The sequence below is a fragment of the Polyodon spathula genome, chromosome 8 (assembly GCF_017654505.1).
Source record: "Polyodon spathula isolate WHYD16114869_AA chromosome 8, ASM1765450v1, whole genome shotgun sequence".
In the NCBI taxonomy this organism is placed as follows: Eukaryota; Metazoa; Chordata; class Actinopteri; order Acipenseriformes; family Polyodontidae; genus Polyodon; species Polyodon spathula.
The window spans coordinates 27,487,325-27,508,365 of record NC_054541.1 but is presented as its reverse complement, the minus strand read 5'-3'; the positions used below and the strand labels follow the sequence as shown (position 1 = coordinate 27,508,365).

Below are 21,041 nucleotides of genomic sequence, written 5' to 3'. Positions count from 1 at the left end.
ATTTTAAATGAAGTTTACAAAATAGATATTCCCATTATTTTTCATTTCATTTCCATTTGGCTGCTGCTTGCAGGTGAGAGAGTTGTCTCACTGTACGCTAGTAGTTTCCATAACAGCGAATTATGCTTCCACTAATTTTTTTATCTCGTTAACATGCATTTGGATTAACAAATTCCCCTCTTAGTCGCTGAGACAGGAAGTGATGCTTTTTTAACAAGAAATGCATTCATTAACGATCTTATCGACTCAATTCCAAAGCATTAATGGATTGATTTAATTAACACATTTGTTTGAAAATCACTTGCTACTAAAGCTCTCTTTACTATTCCACGAGTTCGAAACAATAACACTGTTTTTTGAAAATTCTGCCCAATATCTCATCAAGGGATCTGATATTGAACATTAAAGTTCATGTACAGTTGTTTGGATTTTTTTTGGCTATTTTGGTAAACTAAATTAAGAGCACAGACCTTTCAAATGATGGGTCAGCAACAGAATTTAAAGTTGCCATTTTCTTACAGCAAGTAACACAGATCACCCATCTCTTATCACAATGTATTGCAGTATTTGTCTCCAAATCGCATTTTATTATGTTTGCAGATTCACTGACTTTTAGTATTTCTCATCACTAACAACACGTTCACTGCCTTGCATTACAATCAGCCTTTTCAAATTGAGAAAACAAAGTGTTTGTTGAATGGCAACATTTAACATTGTTCTACCATCACTTTACCGTCTGGAAGGAGACCAGCAATCTAATGCATGTCATATGACTAGTCAGCCACTTCCAATATATTTGCACACACACTTTCAAAATTTCAAGGAGTAGAAACAAGGTATACTGTTATTTTCACAATGACTGCCCTTAACCCAGAACCTGAAGCACACTGTAGCAGCTCCTGGACCTCTCTTTCAAGCTTCCTCTTGAATCTCACTCTTCAGCCTCTGTCTCATGTGGCCTGGAAAGCCAGGAGATCCTATTCTACAATATGAACTGTCACATGGTCTCAAATGTTCTCAGGCCAAAAATAATAAAGTACTTCACAACTGGCCATAAATAATAAGCTCTTGCATTATGAATTTAAAAAGGTTTGAATCACGACAGTATAGTTAGGGCACATACAGTAGTAAAGATCTGGTACCCAAGGGACAGCAATCCAGACACTGAACCTACCAAACAACATTGTCCTCAGACCCACTCCATTGCTAGTCTGAGCACAAACAAGCAAACATGTGCACACAAGAGTTCATCTCTGCAGACACCCAAGACGATTTCATTTCAGGCAATAGCTCAGTGCAAACACTGTCTATTATAGTCACATGTTATCACCGCAAGTGCTGCATGCTAATTCCTTGAAGAGCCACTAGAAAGATACTTAATTTCACCCATGAGAACCAAAATAACACACTGTACTATCCGATGCACTTATTTTCAGTAAAAGTTGATTCTGCTTAACAACATTTCCAATTAAATTATTTTACTGTGGGTGTACACATCAGCCTCTTTTTAGTTAAATGAACGATTTCTGACCTCTCTTTAATTGGTTTGTGACATTCAACCTTTTCTCTTTTGCATGTGTTTCTCTAGCACGTACTACTGCATAAAAGGCACTCTCAATCAGGTTTTCTTTTTGCCAAAGGAGAATTTGCTAATACGTCGTGCTAATGGATGTGCCTGTTCATACTAATGCCTCATCTATTAGCCAGTTCCAATTCCCAGGGATGAGACAATCTGCACAGAAATGGAGACTCTGGTAAATGTATAACACTTAATGTATATTTGTGCCGTGGGAGGACGCATTTATATAAGGGTCAATTAGGGGATAAAACAGACCACTCAGTGGGTATTTAAAACATGACTGTAGGTTTTGTCTAACTTTAGACTTGAAATAAGAATTTGCTGTAACAAAATAGTTGCATTAGTTTACAAATGTAAAGCAGAAAAACAAGATTTTAGAAATGATAGACCCCCCCCCCCCCCACAAGACATTTAATAATAATAATAATAATAATAATAATAATAATAATAATAATAATAATAATAATAATGCCCAGCCGAACTACAGGGGTCACTGGTGCGTGGTGAGCCGAGGATACCCTGGCCGACCTAAACCCTCCCCCCAGGGTGGCATTCGGCCAATTGTGTGTCGCCCCCTGGGAACTCCCGTCCACGGTCGCAAATGGAACAGCCTGGACTCGAACTGGCGACATCCAGGCTATAGGTTCCAGGATTCAGGCTCTAGGCTACACATACTTTCTAAAAAGCTCAAATACACACGTGCATTCCCATGCAATTTGATATCATAAGCAGATTTACCTTTATCATCTGTGCTACGTAACTTTCAGGTCCTGTGTATTCAGTTGGGTCTTTTACTTTAACAAGCACTAAGAAGTACAGGTAATGCCACATATTATGTTCACACTTGATGTGCTCCTCAAAAGAAACAGTCTTGTTGTCAAACTTGTCTCTCTCAAGACCTGCAGCAAGAACAGTTAAGTTTAAAAGAAAAATGTGCACAGTTTGCTTTATAATATATTACATTATGCAGTAAACAATCTTACATAATGTGTCCTCTAAGAGTCAAACATCTAAAATCATTATTAGTTATTAAGTTCTCTATTTGAAATAGAAAGATTGAATAAAAGATAAAACATCATATATAAAATACAGATGGGCTGTAAGGTGGTGAAATACAGGACACACTTATAATACAGTTAAGTTGAGAGAAAGGACAATGATAAATTCATCCTAACCATTGTCTAAATTTATAACAAAGTTTATTTTTAGTCTTACTGGCTACACAGAGCAAGGTGTCAGACACTAACCACAGATGAAGCATGTGGTCTTCAGGATTTCTTCTTTCCTTTGCTTCTCACTCCTTAGATCAGCAAAGGTGTCAATGATAACACCAAAGATTAGATTGAGAACAATAATGATCACAATGAAGAAGAAGAGGAGGTCATACACAACCCGGGCAGCAAACAGAGGCTCCTGAAACAAAGAGGCATGGGTCTTATTAGCTTCCTGATTTACCACTGTCGTCGTTGTTTTTCTGAGAGCTGAATTTCATTTTGCTGCTTCACTCACAGCAAGGTTTAACTCAAAGAGGTAGAACACTGTTGTTGCATTGATTTAATTCAAGTATAAGAACCTTATACATAAAGTCATATGTAGTATAGTAATGGGCCACAATAAACCAGCATACTAAACACGAACTAACTTTTCTAGTGGACAAGCATGTAAAAAGGAATCGCTTATAATTTAAAACAGCACCTAGATTTATGGCAAATTAGTACTAGCTTTCATTTTTTTTGCTGACATGCACTAAATCTCAGTGCTGTTTTAAATCAGAAGTGATTCATTTTTACATTTGTTTGCAGTGATTGCACTAGGTTGCTTCCTCAGACATCTGATCTTAGTCACTTTAAAGCCGACATAATTAAATACTTTCAATTTCGAAAAGCATGAGCTCCAGTTCTACTCAGACATAATTTGCACGTGATGCACCACTTACAATCGACCACAGCAACAATAGGGGTACCAGGAAAATAAAAAAGGTGTAACTTAATACACTATTCTTCCTAAATTCTGTTTAATTGATTAATATCACTGTATGCAGCTTATTTGTCACAGTTTGTCATGTAAAAAAAGATTGTATAATAATGATATATCCAGTTCCCCTGGCTGCACAAATGCAGCCTGGACCAATCATAACTCAAAGGGACATCCATAATAACAACCCAAAATCTGATATTGTTACAATCTAATTTAGTGTCTTAACTGGTTTGGCACAGAATCTAGTGGATTGAGAGGTCCTTTGCTTGTAGACGTACCATTGATGAAAATTTATTTTAGTATTAGTATTTTGTTTCACTTCCTTGTGGTGAAGGCTATTCTGGTTGTTTGAAAATAATTCATACAGGATAATACAGACTGCTTCCTTGTCACATAGCCCCCTGAGACCCAGGAAGCAATGGCACAAGAAACACAGATCCGTGACAGGAGGACAATAGCAGATGAGTAACATAGGCAAAAAGAGTGCCTTATATAACAAGATATTTTAAACAGAAAGCTTACAGAACAGCCTGTTTTAAAAGTGCTTTCAGATCTGTTTTCCTAAACTTCTTTACAGCACAAAATTAATAATGGGCCCTGTCTTGTGCAAGGGGAACCTGTGTCTTCAAGGGTAACAAAGGACAACACATGTCATTCTACAGTTTCTGAGAAAGTATGAGGCAGAAAATACACTTTAAACAGCATTCTGAATATATGTATAAAACTAAAAATAAAACATGATGTGTAGAAGTGTACTATGAACTGCAGATTCTATTTACAGAACGCCTCATGACTGAAAGATTTCTCCAGTTCTCTTAACAGCCTCAATCTCCCAGTCTTACCAAGAAAAGGAACTCTTTTATCCCAAGGGAAGGCAGACAGATTTTAAAGTGATCACTGGCAACACAAATATGAGAAAACAGTACTGTGTAAAGTGTAAACAAACAGGAAGTTACCCAAGATTTGCAAACAGTGTTACTTTTTTTTTTTAAAATTTTTAAACACATTAACAGTGATCCCCAAAAAGACCTCGTCACATGCCACTAGTGGGTCTATCAGCAGGTTGCACATATGGCTCTATGACAAAAGAGGCACTTCCTGCCTAGATCATCAACACCAATACCATCATCAAGTATTCCAAAATACCTTGAACTTGAAACCCAAGGGAGGCTTCTCTAAATTACAGTTTGGCAGATCCAAAGCAATCTCAGTAACTGTAAGGTGATTACGATATATCTCCATCTGGGATGTGAACTCGACAGGGTGATCTATTGCATAAATCACAGAACTTCGTGTACGATGCTGTGCCAAGAGAACCGGTGATCAAAATGCCCTTCATTTCAAACTGCCTATGAGATGCAAAGCTGCTGTGCCTCCTCCAGACTTACAGTACGCAAGTAAAAGCCAAATACATACAACTTAGTATTTTAATTTAGGATTCCTGGGCACACTTGCTTAATGCTAATCTTTGAGATCATCAAATAAACAATGGAGTTTGGAAAATTTGCTAAAGTTATATTCAATAATGTAAATATGCAAAAACTCATTAACAAGCCAGCAGGTGCTTCCTCCTTATGCTGTGGTGCTGGGGTAAGTAAAACATTGTGGGTTCATGTCCGTATCTTTTCTTTGTCTTCATAAATACAGTACAGATTCAACAAAGCAAGACTGGATCTTGGGATTACATTTCATCCATAAGAGGCCCAGCGATATTATTACATACACTAAAGTCACAATGCAGTAAAACCTACAATAACTAAGTCAGACAAGAGTTTCATCTAGTGCCTTTCTTACAGTCTAGGCGTGTTTTTCAAGTTATGACTAAATAGTAGTCAGGTACATTACATTATGATACACGTGCTCGTCATGATGGAATATTTTGCAGGCTGTTTTGTATTCATTTCTAACTTCAAATCTCAATTTTAGGTAAACCTTACATGTGGTTGATTTTAATGATCTAGACAGCGGCAGGTCTAAATACTGCCACACTTTAATTCAATATTAGAAAAGATTCAGTACTATTAGCAATCAAATGGTAGATACCCACTGGAATGTCACAACAGATGCTGTGAATCAAACTTAATATCAATCCACGCCAGTGCTGGCTTTTTATTTTTTCAGGGTAAATCAAGGTTTAAAATTGTTGTTTTAAAGAAAATAATGAGAAAATTGTTTTTTAATAGTGACAGTACCTTCTAGATGAAGGCTCTACCGTGTGACAGTTGATTTTGACTTCTGTTAGCGACCTTGACTTCGGCTCAGGATGCATAACTCCTATTGCTGTGAACTACCTTCACCTGCTTTCATCGATGGGCACCATCACTTAACTAATCCTGCTGGTATTTTTTCCTCAGGGGTGATTCATTGACCCCTTATTAATATTACTGAAATGAAAATTCTAGTTCATACATCTTAGGAGGGTAACATTAAAATAGACCCCTAAGTGAAACAGGGAAATGGTCAGTGGTGGTTTTGATATGAATCAGGTTAATAATTCTTGTAATTCACTGATAAACAATGCATACATTGTAAGCGCATAAAACCTCAGCTTGCAATACTGCTGAAGTTCTATATCACTAAGCAGCAAGAGATTACTGGCAAAAAACAGCGGTTTTAACATCACTCACGTTTTTTGAAGGCTTCCTCAACACATCTCCTACTCCCCCACCGTTCCTCAAGCCCTGGTTTAATACAGTGATGATACACATCAGCAAAGTGTCGCAGACTCTCTCTGTCCCGTCGGCCTCTGTTTCTGTAAGGAACATGACATTTCAAAATCTCTACCAATTCAAACATTTCAATTAAAAAAGGTCTATTTGTAAAGTTTATCTTTTTTCATGAACTACGTGTATTTATATTAGCACGGCATACTTTTAAGATGAACATAGAACTCAGTATCATAAGTCTAAAAAGGAGCTCTCAAAGGGAGGCCACATGTGTTAGAAACCTAGGCTTAGGGACATACAGTATGCTTTGATTTGGCCTTTTCTCATTATTCATGCACCATAACCTTAACAGATACTCAGATATGCTTTCATGAAAGAGGCTATATACAACTGTACAGTACAATTGTATAGTAACCATTTTCAATGGTCCATCCAATTGCACCACCAAGATAACACAAGGCACATGAAGAATTCATATGAAACATGTGTTTAATTCACACTTTCAAACCATTTACTTCTGCATGGTTTACTACAAACAGAGACCTGTTTCTTTCCAGACACATGTTCAAACACCTCACTGGTGATCTATTATTGATTCAGGCCCCAAGAGACTTGATGAGTTACTATTGGTACAGAACATGATTCTCAGTCAACCATTTAATGAATAAAAAGCAAAGATAAAATGACAAATGTAGTTATGTATTATGGAATTTCTCTACTAGCAGGATCCAATTTACATTGTTAATCCAGAGCCTGCTTTGGAAAAGGCAGAGAAGGGTTTTAAAGAGCGGCCTCTTCTGCAGCTGTGAAAACATTTCCTGACAAATGCTCCTTTTGAAGATCTATAATTCTACATGCAAAAGATCTGTTGATACATTTACTACACAAATCTGGGAAACACGATGCATACCACTTACAACATGATGATAAGAAAGAGCTAATAAATCAATAGATGATAAATCAAGAGATCCCAGGACTAGTTTTGATCAAGTACTCCTGTTGGTAGTTGATACAAACTGTGCTATAGACTTTCTGAAAGATTCAGGATTACTCCATATTTAGAGATATTTATTGATACACAGTCAGCACTCGCATATCCAACCCTATAAAATTATGACTTCAGTGATGTTTAAACCAGTGTGACTCATCCAGAGGGGTCTTTCATTGAAAATTGTTAGCACACGAGTTGGGGAACAACACAGCAGTAAAAGACAAAACACTTGTTCGTTTTTTTCAGGGAACACAAAAAAGAAACAATGTCAGAAAATACATGGCTGAAAGGACTGTGTTTTAAAATAAGTAGGCTTCCATTTAGATGTACTTTAGTTGGTTTTATTAGTACAGTACTATATTTTCAACAGAAGTAGTATTTTAATTTAATTCAGAACGATATGATTCTGCAAATATCACTTGACAAAATAGATGACATGTGAACTGTAATACAGTACATACTTTTAAATCGAGTACATATTGTAGCGGTATGCAAAATTCCCCATTAACGAACTAACCGCAAAATTAAATCAAAATTTTATCCACGCACAGAACTGCGTAAAATGTAAATGGCAATGCAATTTAGGAAAGATTTAAAAAAATAAAATAAAATCAGTTTCCAGAAATAAAACAGTATCCAAAATCACTATTCAAAACTGCAAAATAAAGTGCTCAATAAGGCGCTAATATCACAGTATTTCACTTGCAAATGAAAATGCACAAAAACAACTAAAGATCGCAGTTTTAAAAAAAAAAGTAATCACAGCATTTAAAACTGTTTAATGATTCATTTTTACATTACCGGGCCTTGTCTCATTTGCTTTGTTGTTGGAGGAAGCGTTGTGTAACTGCACAATAAAAGAAGACAGACTGATTTGCCATGCCAGGAAAAGCAAAACCAAACAAAAAAAAACAAAAAACTGCAGACTGTGACAGTTAAACAAGTACATTGTAACACTGAAGAGATGGGCTTTGTACAGAAAACTGGTGACTGAGTCGGAAATCGTGTGTGATGGGTAAGTGCATTAATTTGTTACACACACACACACACACACACACACACACACACACACACACACACACACACACACACATATATTGTGTAAGGTACCAGGGAGGGGGATAAAATCCTTCCCTGCTGAAAACCTTGTGAGAATGCACAGTTGGGTTTAATTGTGTAATTGTTTAATTGTTTAGTAATTCCCTGCACCTGGTGGTAGTTGTTAATTAGAGCCAGGTGCAGGGTATTTAAGAGAGGCAGCCAGTCTGTTCCGGGCTGCTGAGGAAAGAGCCCGACTGTGTGTGAGTGAGAGCAGTCGTACCAGGAAGGTTGTGTGACAGGTAAACAGCTTAGCCGTCCTGTGGTCAGTGAGGGACCAGTATCTGTTTAGTTAGTGCCCCAAAGGGAGTTAGATGTTTGTTTCTGTTTTGTTTGTATTCATTTGTGTTTATTAAAAATAGCGAATAAGCGTTTCAAAATCCATTTCCGTGTCCTGGGTCTGGTCTTAAAGGGGCAACGAACCGTGAGAGTGAGAGAATCTTTCACAATATATATATTATATACTAATATATCCTCCGAGGCACAGCTGGGTCCAGTGGCAACACTTCGCAACCTGCATGTACATGGGAAGGGGCAAAGTGATACAGATAGTCCTCTAACCACTGTCAGCCTTCGAAACTGAAGAGACATGAGAGTTACCTGCCGTGGACAGCCTGTCTACATCCATGCGGAAGTCATCCTTGAGGAAGAGGAAGCCAATGATGGAGAAGAGGTATACGAGGATCAGGGCCAGCACAGCTGTGAGGATGATGGAACGCCCGTTCCTCGTGACGCTCTTGATTACATTCAGCAGGGTCTCCTCTCTGTACACCAGATCAAAGAGCTGTGGAGCAAGCACACATTTCCATAAACACCACTGACAAATCAATTCAGACCCAGTGTTGCCACCCCGTACCAGATGCTACCAAGAGCTCAACTGAACCCCCTGAAATACTGGTCCAGGCTGGCTCCTAAGTCTGTATTACATTTATGTCAACCAGTTAAGTGCAAATGTGTAAACTGTATTTTTGATGCAAAGAGAAGCAGTTCATAATGATGAATTTTTGGGCAAATTCCTTTCCCCAGACAGAGATGAAGGTCATTTTAAATCTTGGACTATATTAACTGAGGAAACATTATTATGTCCACGATGGGTGCCAATCACAGTCTAATAAAGATATTTCAAGTGCAAGACATGCTACATTTTCTATAACCTATTAGTTTATAAGCCCACAGTTTATACTGTGCAGATGTTTAAAATAAATAAATACATAAATAAAATAAAATAAAATATAATCCCACTCACCAAAAAGCTATAGAAGAATTCATGGACAAAAAGGCCCAGCATACAAACAATGACGTAGGTAACATGATATAAAAACGCCATGTCCATGATAACAGCCTTATATCCACGTGTGAATGTTCCACGGTTACCAACGAAGCTCACCAAAAACACTATCTTATTACAAAGCTAAAAAAAAAGAAAGAGAAATGGTAAAAATAGCCAAGAGACTTGGAGTGGCTTCTATTTACAGAAACAAGACATGGAGATGACTGGACTCCTGAAATAAACACCTTCACACAAATGTGAAAGATGTACCACAAGAGCACAAATAACATGGTTTTATTTTATTCTTAGATTATTTTTGAAATTAGAAACTACATTCGGAGAACAGTATTAAACACAATCGCTGTCTGACAGAAATTACATAAAAAATAAATAAATTTAAAAAAAGCTATTTTGTTTTCACCTGCTTTGGATGTGCTATCCCTTTTGGTAACAATTTTCATTCACTTAACTTCGTACTATCTATGTACTGTAATATTACTATACTAGCTATCAGCACAGCTGTAGTCCCTGTCTTTCCCTTGCAAAATATGTTGTTTAGAATAATAGAAAAACATTTCACTTTTTAAAACATTACTGTGCCTTTTTGCACCTTTCTGATGAAATGCCTGTATATTTCTGATTTTCAATGCAGTGCCTAAAGTGAGCGTTCTTTGTAAAATGAGAACACTGAGGAACTTCTGACCTTAATATTCAAGTTAAAACACTGCCAAGTCTGTTATAGCATACAGAAGGTTGATGGCAAAGTACCAAGAGGCCAAGAGGTATCAGTCTTACTGTGTATCAGATAAATCTGATCCTTTTTAACTCTGGTATTGACAGCATTCAGTTATTCCTTTTCTTATGTTTTTGTTATAGTTCGGGATGATCCAAACAAGCACACATAAACTACCACTTCCTCAAATATATTTTTTGTTAGGTTTTTTTTTTTTTTAATAATGGGAAGTGATTCATACATTTACACAGAAAGAATCCTCATTATGTAGATTAGCGACAACTCTACTCTGAAGGTTCATTACTTACATTAGCAGCACCAAGCAGTATCAATGCAGGGCCAAGTCCTAGTGTATATATAGACCTGAGCATAACAGATAAGAGGAATGGCTGAATCCCCCCTGGTTTCGGTAACACAAAAAGCATAGCTGTGCTGAATGCGACTGCTGCCCAGAGCAGAGCCGAGATCAGAGGAGGGAGAGTGCCTGTAGGGGAAAAAACAAGGGTAACAATCAGCTCTGAGAATTAAAAAAAAAAAAAAAACAACAACATTCCAGGCTTCGGCTGATGAAACAAATACTAAAGAATACATTAAACTATAAATGTTTCTCCTCTCTCTGTCTATTATGAAGCTTTTTTAAAAGGCACGTTTTAATAATTTTGCTCCAGATGGTATTGTGTGTGTATGCATGTATGTAAGTACGGGGGTTGGGGTCACATTAAAATGATCTTGCTGCCGAGTCAAACTCTAAACATATTACGTATAAACATGACAATACCGTACACTGCCTAGTTGAGAGTTGTGATCTGCTTAAGGGTGAAAGGTTGCTGACTGATTCAAAGAGCACTAGAATGACATTATTTTCTACTTACGGTGTGAAATAGATGGGCAAAGCCACTCCATCTGGGTATGACATAAAAATGTCAAGCTCTGGGAGTGCCATGTGGATATTATGATACAATATTAATAACGGGCAACACATGTTTGATACTAATGAAACCCACTTCAGTTCCTGGGTGTGATAATCAGGATTTTGGAAGGAAACAACTGGTTCATACTGCAGCTAATTAAAAACACTGATAGACATAGCCCTCACTACAGCTAACATGATGGTTGCTCAGCCTGACAACCACAGAAAAAAACCTGGATTTGTAAGCATGAAGACTTAACCAGTGTTAAACCAATGTGTTCGGTTGTCTCCTCTGAGTCTACCAGTAGACGGAGGTGTACTGTTTTGCTAATTTATGCTGGAATCGCGTGACTAAAGCTGTCATTTAAAACCAACATTTGTGGGCAGTGATTTTTGATTGTTTATATTATTGCTATCAATTGATCCCTGCAATAACAAAAGTGTGTGTTTAAAAAAAAAAAAAGAATATTAGAGTATACTGCAGGTCTTCAATTTTGTTTTACCACGGTGGATAACAGTGATATGCAGAAAATGAAACCTTCAAAAACACTATTTTCATAGCTTCGCTGTTAACAAAACTGCTACTTTTTTTTTTTAAATGGGTTTTTGAGCTGATGCATGACTTCACAGATTTGTACCCTAATGCATATAAAAGCGCGTATCATCCAGAAATGGAAAAACAACAAAACTGAAATGTGTCAGATATATTAGATCAGACACGCCTTTACTAAAACATACAAGCACCTCCTTACTGGGATGTTTAAATATGAATCAGCCTTCCACGTCAGTATGAAGAACAAGCATGAAATTCAACGCAATAATTCATTTAATTATGGAAATATCCACGAGGAGAACAAGGCAGTGTTGTTTCAACCTGAAAAAAATCAAGTTGCAAGATTTTTTTTTTTCCATGTCATGTTCTTAGAGAAGTCCTTAGAATGGCGATGAAAGGAAAAAGCATAATAATACATTGTGTAAATGCTCTGAGCTGTCTCTAGGGAGTGCTTGTGAGAGTATGTGATGGAGAAGCATGAAAAAGCGCTGTACATACACACATAAAATTAATTTCAAAATGCTGTTATGAAAAAATGTGTGGCAAGTGGTCCATGGGAAACGTTCAAACACCAAAGTGGTCCTACATTAAAAAAGGCTGGAAACCACTGAAATAGAGGCATGCATTACATTATTAGACAAACGACTCCTACCTTCATCCCCGTCATCCCCAAAAGGATAAAACAGTGCAACTGCCAGGTTTACCAAAACTGCCAAATTGAATGAAATGCTTCCCCATAGTGAGATGTGCCGGGAAAACCAAAACAGAGCTGGATTGTCTGAAAGAAAAACATTTCACAAAAAACGATGAGGTCTAAAGAGACAAATTGAGAGACAACAAAATGCCCCCCTATACTGCTGACACATAGGGGTCTATTCAATTGATCCAAACAGAGGTGGCTCTAAATAAAAGGTATAAAAAGTCAAACAACTGACATTAACAGTGCATGTGATTATTACTGTCTGTAAAAATGGGGTCCCATTTGAATCATTTAAACCATTTATACCAACTGAACAGAACCCATAGTATTTAGACACAGAGCCAAAGGTTGATTAGGTTAAATCATCTGGGAAGGTTTTAAAATATTGTCTCTGAAACGGACAGTTCAGTCCAGCACAGAAAGCATTGGGTGTGAAGAGCATGTATAGAAATGTATAGTTGAGAAGGGATGAGGCAGTGAGAAGGGTCCAAAGATAATAAAACATAACCTTAAATTAGGAAAAATATTAACTTCACCACTGTTGTTGGTAAAATCCTTATACAACTTCGGAGACCACTAGTAAACAAGTTTAGCAGCACAAATAATGTGAACAATATGATTAGGTCAACATCACTACTGGGCTTTGGCGCAGAAAATTGGAATTTGCTGGATTTGAATTGCAGCTAAATACCCCAGCTGCTTATGGAACCACAGCAGCTAGATACAAAACCTAACCTGTTTATTCTGCCCTTCGGACACTTTCTTACTGCCTGCCATCAAGCGTTCTGCCTTCCATGTCAGCATTCATTTTCTCTCAATACTCATGAGATTCACTACCAGCTGCTACAGTTATGGCCTAAAGTTTTGCATCACCTACAATTTTATGATTGAGACATAATAAAAAAAAATGAAGTCAACATTAACATAATTTAGATTTTTCATTTAACATCATTTAAGGAAACTACACAATGATACTGCAAAAGTCTACAAGAAGCCATCATAGTAGTACAGCATTTCATGTTAGATTACTAAAAGTTTTTTTCCCGTTAAGTACTGTATATGGAAAACTACAAAATGGTATGTAATTCAATATGTTAATATAACATTATTCAGCAGGTTTCATTTGACTTTATGAAGCAAAATTAGGTAATTCTACAGGGTGATGCAAAACTTCTGGCCACAGCTGTAGTCTCAGTTCTCCTGCTTGCTGTCTCAATCTTGCACACTCTCAGCATGTGCTTACAAACAGTGATCAAATGGAATAAATTCACAAGATTTCTTGGCAGTCATTTTGCAAAACCTGCTGTATATTGATGCAAAAAGCCTACTTGCATACACCAACATATTCACCAACCATAGATTTTTACTTTAAAGCAGGTTTTTATGTTTATATATTTAAAAACAGTTTCCCCTGTATTCCATTCCCCAGATATCTAAATAAATATAAGGCATCAATTAGAATATTAATTTCGAGTCGTGACTTACTTCTGATCTTTTTCTGCCATTTCATTTCATTGTAGAGATCCTCAAACTGCTGAAAAAAGTCATTCACTTTGCTGCCTTGGTCGTCTCTTTCTGTTGTATTGAACACACGGATCTTTGATTCTTCTGTCAGGTATTCACAAATATTTGGCACCGGGAATACAATTTGCTCCATAGTCCGGTCATGGCGTACAATCTGTAAAAGCAAGAAGACATGAGAATTATTATAATGATGTGTGCTGTATTAACAAGTATACCAGTAATACTTGTACATACCAAATTAGAGCTATCGGTATCACGAAAAGTGCATGACCATAACTTCAAACAGAATGTTAACATTCAAGTTCATTTTGTAAATAACAATTACTGCTTAAATATTCTCTATAGGAAACTTAGTCCAGTACCACGACACCTGGCACTTTTGACACATATCATAAACGGATCAGCGGTTCACTAGATATGTTGAAAAATGTCTGACATACATTACTGACCTACGTATGGGCAGCTACAATATATCCCCATAGCCAGAGATGTGAATCTTAGCAGGGTATAGTTTTTATGCCCACAGTTCCCCGCTCCTGAAAAATATCTGGGGTTACCAGCAATGATTGCTTGGTTGGCTGTCTGACAGCGCATGTAACTAATTATTTAAGAATATAGCAGACGCTTTTCACACAATGGTTTACGGTTTTCAAGAAAACAAACGTAACGGGTTGAATTTCATGTTTAGTTTAGATATCACATTACATTTTGTACATCTGTTTTTAGATGAAGTAGAAGTTCTTATCTCAGCCACACAGTATTGCAGACTGTTGAAATACAACAAAGAGGAAATTTTACATCTGAAATGGAAGCATGAAACTGTGTTGAAATAACTGAACTAACCTACTACTTGGCAAATGACCTACTGGAGTTTTAACAGTGTGAAAGGCATACTGATATAAAGCCTAGAATAAGAATTCTTAAGAATATTTCAAGTGTACCGTACTAACCATACTTTACATGCAGAAATATCACTTGTTGTGGCCCTTGTACACTCAGGGGAAATGTGACCATGGTCAAATGCAATTTCCTTAACTTCCCCAATTTACACCTGCTTGTGGTGGGAACTGCGTGACCCTACCTTTTCATAGCAGCTGAGCAATCTAGTCATTGTGGTACAGGCACCCACACAGCAGCAGCCAGCTGTACCATGTTTCAAATTTAGCATGAAGTTAACAAGCTTCTGTTTTATATATATATATATATAGCATATACTGTATGTGTGTATATATATGTGTGTGTGTGTGTGTGTGCATTTGATATTCATGAAGCCAGAAGCCCTATTTCTGTTTTCAAGTAGTGCGGTCAGTCTGGAGAGCCATAACAATGTGGACATATTTTAAAAAATGTACTGATACCTCATAATTCTACTTTGTTCTGTATAGTGTCTTTAGACGGTTGTGTCAAAATAACACTGAATAGCTGTGCTGTAAATGTACAGTACATTATAATTGTAGTGATTTATTTTCCTTGCCCTTTTACCTTTCACAAAGTTTTAAATATACAGCTTTAGTTAAACTACAAGTTTGGAATCTGGAGGTTCTGTACTTATGACGACAAGTTTTTTTTATACTTTGCTACCCAACAAGCTTGTCTTTTTTTCATTAATCTCATCCCTACATTAATCTTCTCTCAAAGGATTTGTATATACAATAGTTGCCAATCAATATTGTTTCTGGCCTTGCTTCAAGTTCACATGATTCACCACTACCAGCTCAAACTCCAGGTTCCACTGCTCCTCCAAAAACAAAAAAGCTCTAAAGTGTGTTGTGTGCTTGATAGCAATGTTTGTTTAGGTCTAAAAAAAAAAATTAAACACATGCCTGTGTGCATTGAAGGGGGTGAAATACTACATTTTTTTTAATCATTTTTAATTCTGTTTCTTAATTATATGCATCACTTGAATGAATTTCCTATAATACATATTATACGGTGCAATTAGGACCTGCTAATTTGTTTTGTTAATTGTGTTACTGTACCTCAATCTGTGCTGTGTGATTAGCATAGTGTTTCAAGGCTTCATCCCCCTCCAAATCCGGATCAGATGCAGGCTTCAAACTCTGCTGTAGCAACTTATTGTGGCGGGCCAGCTGTTGAGAACACGGAAAGGCAACTTGAATGCTACCTGTTATCGTGAGATACTGTGTCAGCAAAGTACCATGCCATATATTGTCAAGCATTTACCACCTTAAACAAAGCTCTCCTGAGTATTGCTCAGATGCATTCTACCTTTGCACGTTACATTCATATAACAAGAGGCATTTAAGAAAAATGCAGGAAGATTCCATGCATTCAGGTTTTGATGATAACAGGTGAGAGGTGATCAGAAATGCCAAGGTTGGATGACCTCAAAAGAGTGACATTTTTCGCAGGTTATTTATCAATGCTGAAGGTGCATGGGGAGATAACAAAACTAGGAGGAAACAGTTTTAAAACTGAGCTGTTTCAGTATCATTAAACAAAAATACAGATTATGTATAAATAGAACAGAGCATAGTACCTGTTATACTGATGGAAAGTCACTTCTTTTATGAATTTAATAAATGCAATTAGGTTTTGTGCTTAATTACTTACAAGATAACTTAACAACAAAATAAGTTAAAGTACAAAAATATACTTAGAAGTAACATTCAGAAAGACATTTTATAAAGTCTACTTTGCAGTACTATGAGACTATTAAGTCAATTAGAACCTGTTTATTGAGTAAATGCAGATATTAATGTCTCCGTATCAACTTTCTGTCTAGTTGGAAAGAACAATATAAAAAAAATATTTGGCTGTAGACAGATCAGCTCAGCTTTTCTCATTAAACATGCACTGTTGATTATGATGAACAAAAGTAGATAAAAACCCCTCAAACTCAGTTCACATACCTCATCAAGAGTTAAGCGAAGGTTGTTTTAACACAGATGGTTTGTTTGCCTTTATAGTGAACAGTGTATATGAGAGTTGGCATGTCTGACAGTTATAGATTTTAACAACAAAAAGCTGGAGGAGCTTTGACTGAACCACCACATGTTCTAGTTTTACATGGTGCTTTAAAAGGGCATTATGTTTGAGGAGTTACAATGGCACTAAATGGGAAAACATTGAAACAAAACATAAAATAGATGGACAGGTTTGGTTAAATGGAGGACAAATAAGCAATCATGCTATGCAGGTATAATCTCCCAATCTCCTGGAATGTCAATCTGTGCCAGGGCCTTGATAAAATGAGAATATTTATTTTGTGTCGCCTAACACAGGTTTCAGAACGGATTTGCTATCCATCATTCACAAAAAGATTCCCCTTGGGCACAATAAAATAATTTGTGCCTCTATCTTGATGTAGTTTTACTACAAGGGGTCTGTGACAAAGTGCCACATTTAAACTGCACAACAGGCAGCTGTCAGGTTTGTGTCACTGGAGTGTCACAAATCCTTGGGGAATTAAACAAACCAATGCAATGTGTATTTACTAAGCTGAGCACTTTTAAACAAAGCAAAGTGATTCCATGAAACATAAAGGCTAAACACACATTCCCTGCAAATGTACTAATTAAAACACTGCAGAGCAATTTCAGGATGAGCAACCTATTCAAGTGTATAGGCTCTATAGCACAGACAAACTTGTACAAGATAGGGAGACATGTGGCTTTATTCGTAAAGAATTATTGCTCCTTTAAATAAAAATAACTGCAATTGCAAGAACAATTATGTTTTACGAACAGAGAAACAGGCCTATTATAAAATATTAACAGCACTGTATGTATGTATGTGTGCTCCCTCCTTTTAGGCAGCTCTGTAAAAGGCCGAGCTCACCATGTCCATGTCAGTCCTTTATATTTGAAGCCCATCTAAAATATGTCTCTATTAGGTGCAGCCCCTGTATAAAGACACTTTTTACTAAGCCCCTATGGGGTCATAATAGAGGGATTCTATTGTATGTTCAGAGAGCGATACTTCTCAGATTGTGTAGGAGCTGTGCAAGCATGAAAAGGAAGAAACAACAATAAATATAATGTACCTTGAAAAGCCTTAGTCAGGAAATGCTGATAAAAACTGATTGCTAAGTAATGTTTTGATCACCCTAGAGTTGTTTCCTGTAAGTCTGTTAATCAATTGGTATATTTTTATCTTTTTACACACGGTTACTAGAATTCTCACTTGTGGAACATAATGTGTATTATAACAAACCTGTCCTCCGGCAATAGTCAGCATTACAAGAGAGGTCTCTGTGAGTTTATGTATGCCTGAAGCAGCTCATATCTACAGTATTTAGACCCCATTGTGATTGCATAGCCTGGATTACTTATTTTAATTGTATTCCTAGTAAACACCATTCTGGAACCCAATCCCACACAATTCAACAGTCTTAATGTTTCTGCTCTCCTAATTTCCAGGAATTGGAGATTAGAAAACAAATAAATGACAAATAAATATGAAATATGAATTACCCATTAATAAAAGTTAACCATATCAAATACAAATTAAAGCAGCAATTAAAACATTCCCATTCCAAATGCCCCTAATTTAAGCATTAAACCATTGGGTTTGCCAAAACTGCCCCATGCCAATTACAGTAATTATTTATTTATTTTGAGTGTTGTTCTGTATTTGACCTTTCCGACCACACACAATTCTTTCTATGCACGGCACAGCAGACACTTACAAGAATACTGAACGCTGCTGGTAAACCAAACCGCACAAAGGGGGGTGGGCGGATGCAGCAGCAGTGGCAAAAAAAGTAGAACCGCAGCACTTCTAAACAGTGGCCGCTACAAAAATTGAAAGTCTGAGCAGATCAAAATAACTGTCTGAAATCCAAGTTTAAATAGAAAAAGAGGAACCTGAAACTTGCAAGAACTGGCATGTCCGTGTACAACAACAACAACAAAAAAAGCAGTTATGCACTTCTAGAATGCATTAAAAACCTTCTAGTCTAGTTCAAACAAATGGATTTTTTTTTTTATTGTATCGAGAGCTGGTAAAGAGCGGGCTGTGCCAACAAGGGGTTGACTTTTTACCTCAATGACTTAAGTCCATTATTATTTGTTTGAAAACTCTTGTGTTTTCAAATGATAACCCTATTTGTCCAAGTTATCACCCACATGGAAATGAGGTCAAAAATCATCACAACAGGTCTTTTTTCAGCCGTTTTTTGGGGGGGGGGGGGGGGGGGGGGGGGGGGGGGGGGGAGCAACACCTGTGCTGGCATCGTTTATACAATCACAGAGGATTCATGTAACATCCACCACCAATGTAGTAAAATATACCCACAATGTAATCCATCTGAACTTGAACTGAGCCAATTGCAAGCAAGTACAAACACTTTAAAACTCCTTCAATTACTGCCTTAGACTGAATACTACATATCTGTTCCAAGGGAATAAGGAAAGGCAATGGTATGCTCTTCAAAAGTTGAAATCCTTTATAAATACAGTTGTCCCGCGTTATACTGCCTTCCTTTATAACGCACCCTTGCATACCAGCAGCTATTCTCTCTGAACAAATGTCACCAATATAAAAACAGTGCTCTTTGTACCCGTTATATCGCCACCCCACTGTCAGCCACCTGCCAACTTCCTCAGCCAAGCAAACATAAATATAAGCACTGTAGTTTCCCTCATTGTAATGCCACCGAAATAATCATGGGCAATTAAAACAACAAAGTTGTGCAGTTAACCTTTGACTCGTTTTACTAAATCGTTGTTAATTGAACGTTCATACCAATGTCATCAACACTCCCACTCCGAAAGCAAAACAGAAAGTACAAAATGGCGAGTCAATCCTACATTTAACACCACAGCAAAAGAAAAAAATCTGCATATATGCATCTATAAATAAGAAAGCAAGTCAGCAAGACATTGCAAAGGGATGGAAAGGGTCAACTTGTTTAACCTGAAAAAGGCTAGATGCAGTCGGGAAGAGATTTGTTTGTTTACGTGCAAGTTTTGCACAAATAAAGGCTGACTTAAACTAAAGCATCAGTTTTGTAAACAGCAAAATAGTTTTTTTTTTTTTTTTTTTTTTTTCGTTTTAAAAGTGTTGCCTGTACATATTCAACTGTTACATACAGATGGGAAAAGATGACAAAATGTCAATGCCTGCTGTTGTGTTAAGAACTAGTACTGTAGTTTTAAAAAAGAATAATGTTTTATTAAAATGGCCTGGGGTGTAATTATATAACTAAAAAAAGAAAACATTTGAAATTTCTGCAAACATAGAAGGTTCTCTGTGTGTGGGTGTGACAGAGATAGAGTTATTATTGGTGTTAGATCTCCCTCCTGACCTGCAAGGGCGCTGTGTAAAGGGAACAGAGTACACCGGACTAAATGGCGCGACAGTTTATTCCCAGGGTTAGGTGGAAGTCGGCCATCTAGAAATGGGGTGGAGCTATGGTACACAAACTCAATTACCTGGATGGGAAACGGTGTGGCATCCACGGATTGGAGGAGCGAATGTGCGTGTTAACCAAGGGGTCATGAGTGAGGGTATAAAAAAGGAGATGTAGTAAAGTGATCTGTTCCTTTGTAAATGGTTAGAAAACATCCTAAAAGGAGAACCTGTGAAAAACATGAATGTTGTGTTTGTTTGTATTGTCTCAAGTAAAAACTGTTTGTTTATCATGTATTATGCACTTTCCACTGTATTTAATGTAATATTTCATGTATAATGCTACTACCATGTATTATGCACTTTTCACTGTATTTAATACAGTATGCTTTTTTTTTTTTTACTGTATATCATGTATTATGAATTTTCTTGTTGTTACTGCATCTTGTAAAGCGCTTTGTGATGGGGGTCCACTATGAAAGGTGCTATATAAAATAAAGGCACAGCCTGGAGCTGTATCCGAAGGCCAGCCCCAAAACCGGACACCAGCACTTCCCTTGTTTCAAAGAGAACTTTATTTGCACCACAAGCACTAACTCACTCACGTAACTGCCTCTGCTTGTGTTACGTGTGGGTGTATAAAGTACGTGACTTTTGGTTACGAGTCAAACCCAGGGATTATAAGTGATACACGCAGCTGAAGCACTTTACGTCATTATTGTTTA

The 21,041-nt window shown here is 37.0% G+C and overlaps 1 protein-coding gene across 2 annotated transcripts in view; it reads right to left on the bottom strand.

The window, feature by feature from the left end:
- The window catches only part of LOC121319707 (inositol 1,4,5-trisphosphate receptor type 2-like), a 123,569-nt gene that overhangs the window by 11,349 nt on the left and 91,179 nt on the right, over positions 1 to 21,041 (bottom strand). The window contains exons 46-54 of one of the 2 annotated variants that reach the window (XM_041257407.1): positions 15,981 to 16,091; positions 13,963 to 14,155; positions 12,430 to 12,555; positions 10,623 to 10,798; positions 9,558 to 9,722; positions 8,912 to 9,095; positions 6,184 to 6,308; positions 2,827 to 2,992; positions 2,318 to 2,478 (exon numbers count right to left, since the gene is read on the bottom strand). In XM_041257407.1, the coding sequence (XP_041113341.1) occupies positions 2,318 to 2,478; positions 2,827 to 2,992; positions 6,184 to 6,308; positions 8,912 to 9,095; positions 9,558 to 9,722; positions 10,623 to 10,798; positions 12,430 to 12,555; positions 13,963 to 14,155; positions 15,981 to 16,091 (1,407 nt within the window). The remainder of the gene's footprint in view (positions 1 to 2,317; positions 2,479 to 2,826; positions 2,993 to 6,183; positions 6,309 to 8,911; positions 9,096 to 9,557; positions 9,723 to 10,622; positions 10,799 to 12,429; positions 12,556 to 13,962; positions 14,156 to 15,980; positions 16,092 to 21,041) is intronic. The other variant, XM_041257408.1, reaches the window with a different exon arrangement.